Source organism: Mesitornis unicolor, unplaced genomic scaffold (assembly GCF_000695765.1).
Source record: "Mesitornis unicolor isolate BGI_N332 unplaced genomic scaffold, ASM69576v1 scaffold39270, whole genome shotgun sequence".
NCBI classification, from domain to species: Eukaryota; Metazoa; Chordata; class Aves; order Mesitornithiformes; family Mesitornithidae; genus Mesitornis; species Mesitornis unicolor.
In genome coordinates this window covers 19-16,631 of record NW_010158312.1, presented here as the reverse complement: position 1 = coordinate 16,631, position 16,613 = coordinate 19, and the positions used below count along the sequence as shown (strand labels likewise).

At 47.5% G+C, this 16,613-nt stretch overlaps 1 protein-coding gene across 1 annotated transcript; it reads right to left on the bottom strand.

Moving 5' to 3' along the window:
• Nucleotides 1–6,011: 6,011 nt before the first annotated feature.
• GATAD2A (GATA zinc finger domain containing 2A) lies at nucleotides 6,012–15,685 on the bottom strand. Its single transcript, XM_010183155.1, has 9 exons — nucleotides 15,669–15,685; nucleotides 15,319–15,457; nucleotides 14,875–15,006; nucleotides 11,336–11,467; nucleotides 10,072–10,260; nucleotides 8,984–9,263; nucleotides 8,165–8,454; nucleotides 7,306–7,489; nucleotides 6,012–6,438 (listed from the first exon to the last, which is right to left on the bottom strand). The coding sequence occupies exons 2-9, from the start codon at nucleotides 15,451–15,453 to the stop codon at nucleotides 6,308–6,310; spliced, it is 1,473 nt and encodes a 490-aa protein (XP_010181457.1). The 5' UTR covers nucleotides 15,454–15,457; nucleotides 15,669–15,685; the 3' UTR covers nucleotides 6,012–6,307.
• Between the last annotated feature and the right edge of the window lie 928 nt (nucleotides 15,686–16,613).

Here is a 16,613-nt window from a genome sequence, read left to right as displayed (position 1 = left end):
GGGGGGGTGCATTGTAACACCTCCACATCGCAAACCTGGGGCATCACCAAAAAGCCACCACGTGCCGAGCAAAAGCAAGACTTTATTACTGCAAACAGGGAACAAAGAAAAAGCTGGTTTGTTTTCCAGAAGTCATAAATTCACAGCTTGGCTTGTCTTGACAAATTTCCTTTAAAACAAATCCTCAGGAATAGAATTCCTTATTCAAGTTCTCATTATTAGGGCAATTATTAAGGCTTTGCTAAGCAACGGTTCAATATTCCCACCCGATTCGCCTGGAGGGAGAGGGTTTGGCTGCTTCCAACATCCTCACTCCTCGCCCTGATCCTCCCAGTTAGTTCCAGTTTGGGATGGCCCAAACTCCAACCACTGCCTCACGTCCCCATCACCGCCAGAGCCCAGAGAGGGGTCACGAGAAACAGCTTTTTAATACTTCACTTGTATTTAGAAGGGTTTATGTGTCTTTCATGCATATGCTGTAAACCTACTGCGGCTGTGCTGATGAAGAGGAGCTCCCTTGTTAATAATTTATATTTGTAATTTAATAGCAAGGAAGGTGTTCTCATCTTCCTCCTCCTCCCGGGGGCTCAGTTGCAGAGGGGTACGGGACCCCTCCACAGCGGTACTTGGGTCGGCTGCGCCCCCCAGAGCTGACAGGTTCAGATTTCGCAGTTTTCTACCACTTGAATCCACAGTAACTGGGTTTTTTCAGTACCAGAACAGCCCAGTGTTAATGGCACTTGAGCAATTCTGCATAAAATAAAACTTCCCCAGGAAAAGCCTGCAAAATGAATTATCTCGAATTAAACTGGGTCCTGAACTCACATATTCAGAAATTAATTTTTTTATTTTTTCCCCAATTCTAGGTCAGAAAAAGCTTATAAAGGACCCAAAAACCCACACGCTCCCCCATCGGATGAGAGAGTCAAACACTTTGAGCATCTGTGAGACGGTTCAGGTCGAAACTGACCCAGTTGCGTTGCTGGGGGGGACCCGGCTCTGCCCACGCTGCAACCTCATCTTCCTCCTCGCAGGATGCTCCTCCCATGGCCCCGGCTCTTCCCATTCCCAACGCGGCTTTTAGGATGCCCAAACCAGTTATTCCTGCTCTCGCCCAGCACAAACTGCTCTTCATCCTCCCTGAATGCAGGCGTTCCCAGCAGCCGGGCAGCAGCCATCCCTCCTTCCTCAAAACAGCATCTTCCCGCTCCCCGCAGGCTCAGGACCGCGGCTGGATGTGGCCACAGGGGGATTTTTGGGATGCAGTTATTGTCTCTCCCTTCGCAATACAAATGCACACATTGTAAAAATAAATACGTTATTTTCCTCCCTCCCTCCAAGCTGGGATTCATCCCCTGGTCCCTCTCATCCCCCCAGAGCAGTAACTCTGGATGAGGGGCTGTCGATGAGCTGTATTTCTTCACCTCGGTGCAAATTACCACGAGCCAAAAGCCAACGTGCACAGCTTTGGGTACCAGAAGAGGGAGGCGTGGTGGGACTCGCCGCTGAGAGATGCTCCAACGGCTTCATTTTCATCCAGAATTTGGGCCAAAAATACTTTGTTCAAGTGCGTGATCTCAATCTCCCCTTTCTCCTCGCAGAGGGCAGCGATCCACCGCTCCTGGAGTAATTAAATGAATTTGTGATGTATTGAAGTGCTTCAGGTAGAACACGGGGTAAAATTTCTCATTCTGGAATGGCAGCGAGCACCACTGCAGCTCTCCCGCTCCACCGATGTCCCTGATGGTTTCCTGGGAGGTGATGTTTCTATGACAGAAGATGTAAAACGGATAAAAATGAAGAGAAATGGAGGGGCAGACCACAGGGATGGCAGCGGTGAGGACATCAAATCCGTTCCGTTTTTAACGGTGATCCCTGGGATCCCGCACGGCTGCCGTCGTCTCCTTCCTCTCCCCTTCTCCCAGCGCCTGTTTTGGGGAAGAAACGCCCAAAAGGAGGGGCCTGTGACAAAACTGAGGTGATCTCAGCCCAAATCCAGCGGCAATAAGAGGCAGACCCGAGAGTTTGACCATTTCTTTATTGATTCCGGTACTAAAAACCCCTCACGACACAACAGCTCCTGAGCTCGGGGTCCTCCACCACTATTGCCTTTTCACGGGAGTTTTAAATTTATTATTTTTTTTAATTTTTTGTTGTTTTATTATCAAAGATTGAGAGTCACAATAAATATGAGTGACAAAGGACACATCCTGCGCTGGCGTAACGCTGTTCTCTTACGCTCCTGCGGCAGCCCATTAGAAACTATTCAACTTTTATCGTTTAACAAAAAAAAAGCAGCACAATGCAAGTTATGTCACTAAATGCAATGTACAGCATCACTCTGCCTTAGCAGACAAACACTGCTGTGGTTCCTTGAGGTCTTTTTGCATTATATATATATTTATTATTTAGGAAAAAAAAAAAGCCTTCTGTGGCCCCTCCTTCCAAAAGGAGAAAGCGAAAAATGAGCCAAAGTGTTGGGTTTTTTTATTAATGAGATCTGCCTCTGCTCTTCCCCAGCCCAAATCCCCCCTTTTCCATCCAGGACTGTACTTTGGTAATTATTTTTTTGTCCTTAATTAGCCAAAAAAAAAAAATGCGATAACCAGGTGCGAGAATTTAGAGGTAAATGAATGGTTCCCTAAAATGATGATTAAAAACGTCTATAGAAAAAAAAACCCACAACCTCGACCGATCTCAAATTTCAGATCAATCAAGAGTTTTCCTCCATATAAAAATTAGGAAAGTCACCATTTACACGAGCAGGAAAGGCCGTCCACAGCGGCTGCGTTATAAAAATAAAAGGCTGGCCCAGGCCACGCGCCATCGTTCAGAGCAAAGGACTAAATAATAAATTAGGGTGTACTAAAATATAATTAAAGACCAACCACACAGCTCCCAAATGGCAACACGGGTTTCCAATGAAAATCCGGGGTTTTATTTCACGAGTCACTAAAATCTAAGTACAACAGTCATCGTCATCGTCACTGGTAGAAAACCGACAGCTCCAACCAAGGTTTCTATGGCTTGCGAGAACCGGGGCCACCCCAAACCCTCTCCCCAGGAGAGGGGGAGCAGCCTCGGAGCAGCCCCTGCAGCGAAGCAGCGGGAAATTCGGGCTGCAGCCCCGGAGCCCTTCTGGTGCAGGGCCAGCACGGGCAGTCTCTTGTTCCCAGGGAGGAAATCGCTGGTTTTTGGAGGAAATGGCTGGTCTTCACCCCAGGAGGGGGCCGAGGCGGCGATTTCGGGCAGCGCTGATAGCTCTGACGGCGGCAGGGATCCCAACTGTGACAGCGGCAGAAATAAACCAGGGATTTGTTCTTCAAAACGTGCCTAACCCCACCTCCTGAACAACTCAATCAACCTTTAGGGGTCACGCCATCGTGGGAATATTCCAGTTTGGGGTTTTTTTACCTGTTTTTTTTTCTCCATATTTTCCTGCAAGAAAAGGGCATGCACAGACAGGGAGGAGGAGATCCGGAAAGACTGCAGCGAGTGTTTGGACAACACCAAAACCCCGTGTGGGGCTGGGATCAACCCCACTCAGGGGAATAAAACACGGATATAATGAAGAAAATAGCAACTTGTCTGGCATTTAACACGTGCACCATTTCAGGCTTTTCCTGGTGCGTTTATCTAAAGCACAGATGCAATAAACACTTCCTCTGCGTTACCTGCAGCGCCCCAAGGACCACAGAGCAAAAACGATGTCAGAACAGCTTTGAACCCCGGGCAGCCCCAAATCCATGCGGTGTTTTCTGTTCACCTGCAAAGTCTTAATAATGTAAGTCTTAATTCTACCCCAGCAGGTAAGATAGTAGCTGTGGGGTTTTATTCTACGTTAGATGAGCACAGATTGCGGCGCAGCGTTGCTGAGGGAGCAGTGTTTCTAAGTCATTATGTGCATATTTCATTTATTTTTTTCCCCGTTTCAAACCTTAAAATGAGTCTTCTCAATTATTTTAAGGCTTAAGTCTTCCCCCTATCCATCGTGCTGAAATTCAAATGTAAAGGGCAGCTATGCTGAACGGGTGGTAGCCAAAGAGGTTTTGACATCGCTTTTCAAACAGCAAATTTAATGCTTCTGCCCCTTCTTTCCGTCCTCCTTTTTCCAGCATTGGCTGAAGCCAAAGGTACCCCAACACCAGAACCAAATTGTGAAGGTGTCCAGGCTTCCCAAAAAGGGATTTAACTTTAGTTTGAGAAGTTCCGCTTGTTCTTTTTAAACAGATGCGCTCTTCCCAGGCGATCTAACAGCGGTAAGTAATGAGATAACGCAGGCATTTGAGAGAACAAACCCCCCTCAGAACCCAAAAAACCCCTCCACGCAGGTAAGGAACTGAAACTTTTTCATAGTATTTCAAAGTGCAAAACTAAAATGCACCCAAATTTCTCTCTCCACATCTCCCAATCCAAAATACCTTGGAATGAAAAGAAAAATTAACAGCTCGACCCCAATTCCTCTCATCCCCATTTAGCTCTTCGTATACATTTGCAAAACCAACCAACCAAAAAACCAAACCCAAAGCCAAATGGAAATTCTAGGGCTTTACACAGCAACAAATACCATTTTGCAAAACTAGGTTTCCTATCCTACCGAACGGTTTGCAAAGTGTCTAAATACCGATATCCACACAGCAGAAGAGGGGCTAAAATGAAGGGATTTGCCTTTTTCGCTACGCGACGGTTAGATCTGAGGGGGACAACCCTAGAGTTATTGGTTCAATAGATCCAACGGCAACTGCTAAGAAAATAGAGTCAGCATCGGCTGAATAGTACCCCCTCCCCCCCTTTTTCTTTTATATATAGATATATATTTATATAATTTTGCAAATAATTCTTATCAGCACTACTTCCAGTACTGATATGCAACATAAGTAGTAAGGCATGGATCTCTGCCACTTGAACTCAACTTTAATTTGGGAGAAGCGCAGGGAAGAAGACGAGAAGGGAAAAAAAAAAAAAAAAACAAACCAAACCCAACAAGGGGACCTGATGGTAGGGCAGGGAAAAAGACGAGAAGGGAAAAAAAAAAAAACAACAAACCAAACCACAAAAGGGGACCTGATGGATTTGGGTGTGGAATCCCCAGAATGGATTAAAAAACCACGCCGAAACCTGTCCGTAAAGCAGGGTTACCCAAAGGAAATGGGGAAAAAAGGAAATACTGAAGTGACGGAGCATGCTCGGTGCATTGGAAGAACGGAGCTTGACGGAGGGGTGAGGGTCGGCAGTCCTGCCCCCAGCGCGGCCACCTCAGCACGAATTTGGGCCACTACAGCGCGGATCTGGGCCACCACAGCGCGGCCCAGGAACCCGGGGGGGTTTTGGCGGAGGAAGGAGCCTGCGCCCCAACAGTGGCTCCCCCTCCTCCACGCCCTCCCCTTGGCCTCTCTGATTGCGTGCAGCTTCTGCAATTCCTATTTCTGAGGGAAACTGCTCAAAACGGTAACATAAAACCCCTCCAAAAAAAGAAAATAATCCAAAACAGTTTCGCTTGTAAAGTCTCTGGGAACATCGGAAAGGCCCAACTGCTCTTCGCTGAATTAGAAAGACTGAACAAAGGTGTTTGTCTATGCAGTAAATTAGATTTTTAGACTACCAACAGTTCAATGTCTATTCAAAACAGAATCCAACAAAAGTGAGAGACTCCTGCACTGGTTCCCACCGACAAGTTTAGGGGGCAGCCAGTCCCTTAGGAAAACCCAAACCAAACCATACTCAATTGGAATTGGAGTTTACACTTATTTATCACGAGCTCATCATCAGGAGATTTCGGAACATCATCATCTGTGGACTGCTGTCCTGGCTGGACGAGGGGCAGGGAGGAAAAGCAAATGTGAACTTGGCTCACTAAATGCAGCTGTGAGACGGGGCAGACACTGAAATTCCTCTCTCCTTGAGCTGCCATCCGTGCTGGATGGCAAACCACCGCGTGCGTTCCTGCTGGAAGGGGGGTTTATTAACAACGAAACCGAAGGCAGAGGGTCCTCGAGTCCTCCTTTTGTGCTGGTGCCAAAAAAATCCAAACTAAATACATTAAAAGCCCAAAAGAAAGAAGAATCCTTCCCCTTCATCGTCAGTCGATCACCAACATCTGAGAACCAAAGGAGCTGAAGTCTTTCCCACCCACACGGCAGCGTTTCTCACAGCAGGGACAGCAGTGCTCGATGGGGTGAGGAGCGGTCTTCTTGCATCCTAGAAAGCCTGGGGCGTATCCAGCCGGGATTGAAGCGGATTCCACTGTTGTGTGGTGTAAAAAGGATGGCAGAAACAGGAAAGTCTTCCTCTGGGGGATTCCTCTGCACTATTTCCACGTGGCGGACTGTGGGATGGACCGGGGGGGGATCATATCCAGGAGATATTCACGCTGGCGGTCCACTGCTGAAGACGACTTGTGCACAGCTAAACTGGGGCTGACGAAGGGTAGAGCCCCACCTGGGGAGATACAAAACGAGGAGAGGGAACAAATGTCACCGCATGACACAGAGATGAGACAAAACAGCGGCAAAAATGCGCTGCTTGCATTTAAGCCACAAGAAAAGGCATCGTCTAAGCATGGGTCGTGGGCCGTGAAGGTCAGACACCTCCAGATGAAAGCTTCCAAAATCATCTGAACAAATACCAGCAAGATTTTGTACCAGAAATGAAGATTTGAGCAGGCTGCAGCTCTCTGCGATGCAGTTACATTTTAAACTATAAATTAAGCTGTCAGGAATAAAAATCAAAAGAAATCCATTCAATACTGGGCAAGAAAGCAGATCACAAAAGAGCCGGTTGCTACAGTGTTTCCTTCCTAGAGATCTTAATCATCACTTAAGAAAACAAATGACTCTTCAAGTTAGATTCTTATATATTAAAAAAAATGATTGGATTAAAATTTGTAATTTCCATTTGTGCAAAGCAACAACTTCAGTTATTTCAAATCCTGGGAGTGCACACTGCAGCCTTACCCAGAGCAAACCCATTTATTTACTGTACATTGTCAAATGACTGAATTAAACTCCCCAAAATGAGTTACAGACTCCCACGGCATTGTACTGGCTGTGCGTACGGACTCAATGACGAGCAGTCCGACCGCACACGTACAAACAGGTGTAACAAGTGGTAGTTTTTATTTGGTAGCACCACCCGATGAGCATAAACCACCCCAAAAAGCAAGTGCCGACGAGTAAAGCCCCAGCAGCACTGGGCTTTCATGCAGTAAATGCCAAAGAGAAAGCATCCTTACCCCAAGAACTACCCTTGGTGGGCAGAGCGCAGCTATTAAGTACAAAGAAAAGGAACTTTCAGAGAAAGATCTACCTGTATTGATGGAAGTCTTCTTCCAGGCGGCAGCGCTGCCCTTGCCGGCAGGTCTCTCTGCATGCTTACCTGGCCTGCTCCCCAGTGCTGCTGCAGACGACGCGTTCTGCAACTTGGGGGACTGGCTAAACGCATGCAAGACGCCCCGCGGAGCTCCGGCGCCTCGAGACATCTGGCTGGAGGGCTGCGAGAGAGCGCAGAGTGAGACAGGCACAGGGGTCTGCTGTCCCTAAGTACAACAGCCCCGAATCTTTACTGCCCCTCTCCTTTCTTTGCTGCTTCTGCCAAACCTGGAAGGCACTGCTTGAGTTTTAAGGCTAAAAACCCTCAGGACAACTCAAAACCAACACAAAAATCAGTTTTCTACTTCTGAAAGCACCTGTAAGGATGAGGAATTATAATGCTGCAAAGCAGCAATGTGCTGTGTAAGCATCTCCATGGACAGGCAGCACTGCACTTCCCTGTCCCAAATAACCTTGATTATTGCAGCTCAAAGCTGCATTTCAGCAGTTTCTGTCTCCCTCCAACTGAGGGCGGTGTGTGAGATCCCGTCTGTCACGGGTGGTTGCTACTATCACCTTAAAACTTCACAACCAGGATTACGTGTTCCTGCCTCAAGCCATTTTGGGGGTCAATTTACCCTTGTGCGTTTGGCACTGGAGCACCTCTTTCCATTTGGTGCATCCTAAAAACATTCAGGAACAGACTTTGCTGGATACGAGTTAAACACCCACGCTAATTAAAATGACTCTGCTTAAATAAAAGCTTAAATACAGCGAGTTCATGCCTGCACACCCAACACTCATCCTCGGAGCTGTGGGACGTCACCAAAAGCTGGTTTTTGGTGGAGGAACCGTACCTGCTTGAGCGAGTGGTGCTGCACGATGGGGTCTGACTTGGTCTGTACGGGAGATGCCGTCTGCTGCAGTATCCTCTGCTCGATCTCCTGCTCCTGCTGCAGCGCCTTGACAAAGGCGGCCTTCAGCCGGTTCGTGTGCTCGGCCTTCAGGGCCTTCTTCTGATTTGAAGTCATGCAGGTTTCGCACATGATGGTGCCATTCTTCTCCTCCCTCCAGCGGCAGGTGAAGTCGGTCTTACACTGGGCGCACATGTAGGGCTCGCGAGACGATACCGCAACCGAAACTTTACCTGCAGAACGCAACCAGCTTATCTCAGCTCCACCTGTGGCTTCTATGAGTGAATAATACTTGAGACACCTCAACAATATTCCAGCATAAAAACACCCCAAACCTAAAGCAAATGGTCCACCCTTAACTCTCCTCAGTCTGAAGCCTTTTGCATTACTAAATCTTCAAGCTCTACTTCTGTGAGTGCGTGTGGATGTATCCAGCAGGTAAATCTTCAGAAATTCATTAGCGAAATGAGTGGTGATGGACCAAAAAGTGGCTGACAGGAAGGCAACAGCTCTGGGCAGAACTGGATGCATTTTACAGAAATCTTTACAGTCAGTGCCGAGCCTATCAGAAATCATAACTTTTAATGTACTTAAAAAAAAAAATTAAATAAAACAGTTGTAAAATTATTAAAGGAAGTGAATCCCAGATTTGGCAAAATATGACATTAAATCTTGCAAAGCCTGAAACTCCTTGCTGCTCAGATAAAATCCAGACAGGAACGGTTTCCTCGCCTTTGAGGAACATTTTTAACGCTCTCTCACCTTGAGTTTCCAGCAAATTCTGCACAACTTCTTCCAACCCGACCAAGTAAATGAACTCGTTGTTGGCTGCACTGGGCAGGAAGTTCATCTCGGGTGCGGGCGGCTTGGGAGGAGGTATCTCCAGCAGCGTCTTCTCCAGCTGCTTCCGCAGGGCCAGCTTGGCAGCAGCTTGCCGGCTGGCCGGAGAGTCGCTGGAGTTGACGATGGAGGCGGCGCTGGTGGTGGTGACGTTAGCCTGAGCGGATGTCACCGCTGTACCTTTGAGCGAGGTCGGTGAAGCCTGGGAGGGAACAGGACACAAGCGTCAGATGGTTTTGGTGTCTGAGCCCTCAGCTCCACTCCACGGAGAGGGATGGGAGGGAGGGACGCGGCAGTGAAGGTCTGGATGCTTGGGACAGACCAAGCCCTCTGCCTCTCAGTCCTGTTTGTGTAGGTAACCAAGGAGACCACAACACATACACTCACTGCAATGCTGTACCTCTCACCTAGTGCTCTAATTTTTTTTTCCTAAAGAACTTTATTTTTCTTTAGTGATCATTTTTATAAGGCATTTTTAGAAATCCTAAAGAAAAAAAAACAAACAAAAAACAAGCAAAAGGAGTCCTCTTTCTTGTGATTTTCAGCGACTTGAAATTGTTGCTCTCCTCTACAGCATTTGTATTCCAGTATCAGTGGTTGATGTTAAGTCGCTGCTTTGGGATCTCTTGGTGTTTCAAATGGGAGCAGTAACCCATTTTGAGCTCTCTCTACCAGAACACTCATTTACGCTTCTTAAGCAAGAGAGAAAGAAAAAAAATAGTCCAATGGACAGCTTCATACTGAAATCCCAAACGTGAAATGAGGCACTAAATGCAGTTCATGAAAATACGTATTTCTTCCCAATACTCTGTAATATTTTTCTTCATTCCATACAGGAGCTGAACATGAACAGAGAAAGGGCCTGCACGGGACAATGAAGGAGCTGTAGTGATCAGCAGCCACATTGCTCAGACCACAGCAGGTGACAAATTAGCTACAGCACCCTGACAATCAGTAATTAAACCCAAGATGAATGTCGTGTTTGGCACGAAACACCCAGTGTACCTCACCTGCGGGATGTTGACGAGCAGGCTGGTGTTGGGGACGTTGGCGACGCGGATCAGCCCCTGCTGGATGATTCGCTGCCCCTGGATTTGCACGTTGGGGACCGATGCCCTGGGCGCCAGCAGCAGCGGAGGCGGCCCCGTGCTGGAGTGCTGCCGGATGTTGTGGATTTGCTGGGAAGACACAGAGAGGGGCTGATGCGATGGGGCCGTGGAGGACGGGGAGGGTCAGATGGGGCGACATGAGACAGTGGGAATGCGAGGGACGCAAAGAAAGCGTGATCATTAACATCCCTGTAAAATGCCATGTTTTTCCCTTTCCCGCTGTGACAATGAACCACGTAGAAGGGAACATGAAGAGATGCTTATATGTGAGGCCACCACGTTACAGCCAGAACAGCTGTGCCAAGAAAAAAAATAAATCTGAGTTTCCAAGTGAAACTTCTTTCCAAACGTACAGTTGTTAGGCCCGTTCCATTTGAAAGGCATTAGGAAAGCTACTCCTCAGAATGAGTTTTTCTCCATAATCAGAAGAGAAAGAAAATGCAGTAACCAAATCTCCACCTTCCTCCTCAATGCTGGCTGTGCGACAGATAAAAGCAGACCTTTCACTGCAAATTAAATCCTCATTTAACAAGGAAATATTTCTTTCTTGGTATCCCATGGAAGTCATGATTTTGGAAGACCGCATCAAATTGAACATTGCTTTCCTACTCCTTCAATGACACCCCCATTTTCTGTTATAGGTGATAAAGACCCTGCAAAGCAACACTTTCAGACCATCTCAACTCAGCAGTGCTTATTCAGTCGCAAGACAGACGCAATGAGGAAAAGAAAGTGAGTTTTAGCATCGGAAAAGGTGAAATTGATACGATGGAAAGAATAATGAGGTGGGGAAAAAAAGGAAGAACGAGGAACTGTTTCATTTTCTCTGCTGCTGCTCTCCTAAAAAGCAGATAGAGCTGGAAGCCTGTAAATTAACTTTATTATAACGACAAGCAAACTGTTTTGGTGCAACAAATGGAAGCAGCTGTGCAGGTCAGGCAGCTTCCTGCATCACCACGGAGTTTTCTCATGCCCCACTGGAAGTGTTAAGGGACAGCACAATATGCAAAGCTGCAATGATTTGAGCAGCAACACACCTAGCTATATCAGGAAATTCCAGCAATATCACCACAGGTTCCCTCCAGACAAGCAGAAAAAGGACTAGGAAAACAGTGAGGGCCATTACAGAAAAGCAGAGCGGATCCGTCAGAAGGCAGACACTCACCTGTGCTCCTCTGACGAGAGGCGGCATCACAATCTGCGTGTTCTGCTGTGTTCCTAATTTCGAAGAAGTCTGCTGCCCTCCACGGACCAAGGGAGGAGGAATTACAGTGCCCGGTATACGCGTAGAAGAGGTCTGCAAAACAGAGAAAAGGAGTTTATTGGCACGGTTTTATTCTGGTATATTTATACACAGGCTCTCTTCTGCTGCTCAGTGCGCCCATGAGGCAGCATCGGCATCTCACACAGCAAGAGATATACGCAAGGATGCGATGGCAGCCTGGCTACGTGCTTGGGGGCTGTTGTCTCTCATCCTGCACAGAATTTGAAGGTAAAGAGCAATCCCGAGCAACATTTTCATCTGTCCTCGCTGCTCAGGAACTGCCCTAAGAGGCACGCCATAACGCGAGAGCAGGGGTACCCGAGAGCTCTCCTCTCTGGCTGACGGGATGGATGGGGGATGTCCTGAGCCAATGGAGATGTCGTGGGACAAGAGATGGCCAGGCTGGCTTCGGTGAGGTTAATGTCCAAAAAAAATCAGTGTATTTTGGGAGGATGTAAGAGAATGGGGAAATACAGACTGCTGTCTGCAAGGAGATGCGTGGGGCAGGGGTTGGGGATGTAGGGGAGCAGCCTGAGCATGTGCGTGGAAAAAGAGAGACAGGAAAAGGGGAAAGCTTCAGAAAAATGAAAAAGAAAAGGAGCCAGAGTAAAGACATTTTTTAAAATTGCCGCCTCTGCTTTTTGGGCTGCAGTCTGCATTAATTCCTCATGATGGTAGAAAAGGAGACACGGTTTCACGCAGCACTGAATGTTCCTGCAAAGCACCAACGCCAGGTGATGGAGCCCAAGGAGCACTCCCAAACTTCTCTCTCTCCATCCTACCCTTTCCACATCCTCCCTCGCTCCAGCCCCAAAGTGCCCATCATTCGTGAGGGAAACCTTCTAAAAAAATCACTGAAACTCCGTCTCTCCTGAGTTGCCACGTGTATGTGTTTAGGCAGGCGGGAAGTTTTATCCACTCCTGTCATGGCATACTGGAAACCAAATGTTAACTCAGCTCCTACACACAGGAATCAGCAGTGTTTTTAGTCAAGCAAAAGCAGATGGAGGTGAGGTTCACCGGCCCAAACACCGCAAATTAGACAGAATCACTTCAGTTCTGGATTCTTAGCTCCCAGCTCTGCTCTGGCCGAAGTCTCACTGCCTCATGGCTGCAGACTGAACCCATGGTGCAGTTCCTCTGAAAGTGCTGTCTCCAGCGAAGGCAACTCGCCCCAAGTCAGAGACTCCTCCAGCTGACAGATGGCGTTAGGTTTTGGTAACATTTCCTAATGGACAGCAAATTCACCCCTCCCTGGAGTACAGCATTGCAGGGGACTTCAAAATGAAGAGCTGCCGCTGTCCAACTGAAAGCATTTTGTGCTGAAGCACTTTGGAAATTTGTTTCGAATTAGCCCAAGGTAAATAACCAAAACTGCTTTAAATCCAAAAGCAGAACAAAATCCCAGACTCAAGAAGAAGATCAGGTTGACAGATGCCAATTGCCTCTGCTTTGCTTTTTTTTCCTCTTCCCCAAGGCTTTCCAACATTTCATTTAATTTAATTTAGCCTGAATTGAGATCACCCCTACCATCGGGTGCCATTGAGCCACCAAGGCAAAAGAATCGTGTGACTCCCCCAGCTGGCAGTTAACTACACCGAGGGCACCACGAAGTCTCCTGAGGGTATGGCAAGAGGCTGCCACAATTATTTCTGACACAACTCCTCTTTTGCCAAAGGCCGTTAGTACCGGGATGGATGGATTTACCAGCCGGGTGGATCGGGATGATCAGCCACTGAAAAATAAGCTTAGGGGAGCTGTATGCGTGCTACATCCCACTTCTGTCTCCCACCCCGGTTGTTCTTATGGTGGGGGTTGTGGGAGCTTTAATTAAAATTCCACCCGGCTGCAAGCCATGGCTGCGATGGGGTGGTCCTGTCCTGCCCTGTGCACCTTTTCTGCTCCGCTCCCTGCCTTGAGCCTGACCCACCCCACTGACCTGGAGGGACGCTTTGCCAGCAGCAACGCTCTGCGGTCCCCGCACCAAGGGCGGGGGGGTGGCCACAGCACTCCCAGAGGAACCGGCAGGCTGGAAGAGGAAAAACCAGAGAGAAAGAAAGCAGACGAGCGTAAGGGTAGAAGCAGAATTACAGCAGCTCAGGGAATAAAGGTGTTTACCTCGGTAAGGGAAGCTTCAAAGACACTGGTTTTCCCCCGCCCCCATACCCCTTTCTTCCTCTGAGCATCTCCACATGCATATTTAAATGAAGAAGTTATTAGGGGAGTATAGATAAAGATTATACCAGGAAAATAAGAGCCTGTACACCAGAAGCAGAGCAGCGTGGAAAGCCGTTTTAGCACTCCCAGCTTAGAGCCCACTTCAGTCTTATCCACCATTGCTGTGTCTCAACTAATTTGGTTCAAGCACAACACAAAGAGAAAAAAACCTTCAGCAAAAAGACTGCAGCCAGTGAGAAGTTTCAGATGTGCCACTTCACCCCAGTTTGTTCACACTTCCCCAGCTCAGTGCTCAGTGCTCAGCAGTGATTGAGCGATGCAGGTACTCGTGTTAAGTTTTAATTTACTGAAGTACTCAGAAATCCAGAAGACAGACAATAAAACATCCCGAAGCAGCCAGGAGAGCTGTATTAACATCCGTCTGCACCATGGAGTGCACTTAAAATCATCCATCAAGTCAGCATCACCCGCTGGAAAAGAAACCCGCCCAGTTGCTGTCGTTACAGAACCCGTGCAATGGAGCCCGTGCCTTCACAGCAGCGCATGGGGCGCTCATACGCCCCCTCACCTCCTGGGTGCTCTTCTTGTCACCCCCCAGCACGAAGGGCATTGCTCTGGCAAAAAGGTGGACTTTTTTTGTGCAGTTTCTGATGAAGACAGCGCTCCCAGCACTCGGGGCACTGCACGTGGTTGTATGAGATGAGGGGTGGGGAAGGGAGCTGGGGGTGGGAGGGCTGAACCACTCCAGGTCCTGCCTGGGTTTTGGGAGGATGAACGCATGCAGGGAGCCACGGCCCAGCTTCACCTGCAAGGACCTGGATCCAGACCCGCAGCACAAAACACAGCCCTTGGCTGGGGGTTCCAACTCTCCCTGTCAGGACCCTTGTTAGGCGCAAGAATCTCCTCCAAAGGCATTTCTGCAATCTCTACGTGGCGTTAAGGGCTGGATGCAGTGTTTATTAATTAGAAGTATATTTCAAATATAAACGCGCCCGAGTTCTAATGAAAAGATCTTCAGCTTTTGAACACAGTTGATGGGATAAATGTTTTGCCGTTTGCTCTTGGCAAGACAAAAATGGAATTCCACAAAAAGGAACGGTTTAACAGGATAAGCCACTATAAACTTCATAGAGATTTTCTGAGAAGCGAGATATGCTTTATTTGAAAGTTATCTTATGTTGCATAGGTTATGGCAGAGTTATTTAAATTCCCCCCCCCTGCATTTCAAAAGGTGAGATAAGGATCTGCAGGGAAATAAATACCTTCTGAGCAGTGGTCTCCTTCTGGATCTGACTTTGCCGTAACTTCTTCAACAAAACAAGCTTTGCTTCTTCTAACCGTAACTCTTCTTTCAGCTGTTTAATCATTCTCTCGCGCTCCTCGGGGCTGCTTTTCTGCAGGGCCGGGTACGGCAATAGAGGGTGGGAAAAGAGGGAGAGGGGAAAGAGAGAAACAAGTTACAACGAGACCGTACAGCATTATAATTGTCACGTGCCTGCAACATATGGACACAGACTGAGTATGGAGGAAGAACGTAAAGGCAAAAAACCAAGTTTTGGAGATATTTTCAGCCTTTAACAGCTTCAAGACTCCCCACTGGCAAACCCATGTGTGTAAAACCCCTGCATCCACTGACCCTGGGACTGCAGGTACCTCTGTAGAAACGAGCAGTGTTTTCTTTTGGCACAGCCTACAGTGGTCATGACAAGACTCACCATGAGTGCCTCTGTGTTGGTCTCTTTCAATGCTATTTTTGTTAACCCATTCATTCTTGGGCTAGAAGGTTCATTGTCAGATAACACTATAACATCCGGTGAGGGGACTCTCTTTTCTCGCTTCATTTCACTGCGAATCGAAAGAAAAATACAGAGAAGAAGTTAATAAAAACAGGCCAACAACTACTCCATGGTACAAAGTAACAGCATTTACAACCTGCTGCCAGATTAATCCAAATGCCTCAAATTCTGAGTAAACCCAAACCAAGTTACTGAGTCTGAAGGAAATCCAAAAGAAACACTTCACACCTATCACTTACCCAAATTTAAGTACTTTAAACTTTTTACGTTAACTTATTTCTACACCAATGCTACTAAACTGTTTTCTGCATTTAACAGCAGAAACCCATAACAGCCTCAACACACACAGGCATCCACTAAAAACCACTGAACCACATTGAGGTTTATACTGATTTTAACTCTTCGTTTGTTTTCTACTTTTAAATATCAGGCAATTACTTCTTAGACTAAGCGATGATTTCTGGACTTCACTGAGATGCCACACATTTATTAGGAATTTAATGATTAACAGAAATTAATCCTTATTATCTTATCTAGTGATGTAAAGAATATTCACACTGAATAATAGCATTGAAAAGCTGTGTAGCCTTATAAGCTTTGTGAAACACACACTCAGCACAGGTTGAATTGTGTTTCGGATGCTGCAAAAGCAGCCTCAAATATTGCAAAAACCAGCTTTTTAAATACATTTTCTATGCTAGGGGAAAAAGAAAGGGAGCCGTGGAGTGTCCTCTAGAGGGCACAGCAAGGCAGCAAACCGCAGTCACTGCAACTCTGAGGCTGTTTCAAAGTGAGCAGAGCACAGGTGAAGGGTTTTCAGCCCGTTTTCCTGCCCCAAACTGGCCCCGGTAGCTCACAGTGCCAGAGTCTGGCCACGCTCCCCCCAGCCCGGTGAGCCCCTGTGGACAGTGGTGAGCGCAGGGAAGGCACCAAAGTGAGCCCTGTTTGGGTGACAGTGTGAAGGTCCGAGTCTCAGTGGCCGTTCCTCACACTTTAAGCACAGTTAAGTTGCCCAAAAAGCTGAGAATTCTATAAAGTTGAGGATTTGAGCAGCCAGCGTTTGCCACCTGAACCAGCCCGCACAAAGTGGCAAACTGCTACGGGGCCAACCCATCTCAACCCACACCCCTCCACAAACACGATGTGATGTGGGGGACTGACTCTGGCTAGCGACGGTGACGGCCACGGGCGACACTTTGCCCCCT

Bases quoted from the DNA above. Each gene is read 5' to 3' on its own strand.
- GATAD2A (XM_010183155.1), bottom strand. From the start codon at position 15,453: ATGAAGCGAGAAAAGAGAGTCCCCTCACCGGATGTTATAGTGTTATCT. The intron at 15,007-15,318 runs GTCATGACCACT...CCGGCCCTGCAG, and splicing joins AGGCACTCATGGTGAGTCTT to AAAAGCAGCCCCGAGGAGCG. The intron at 8,455-8,983 runs GTGAGAGAGCGT...TGCGTTCTGCAG, and splicing joins GAATTTGCTGGAAACTCAAG to GTAAAGTTTCGGTTGCGGTA.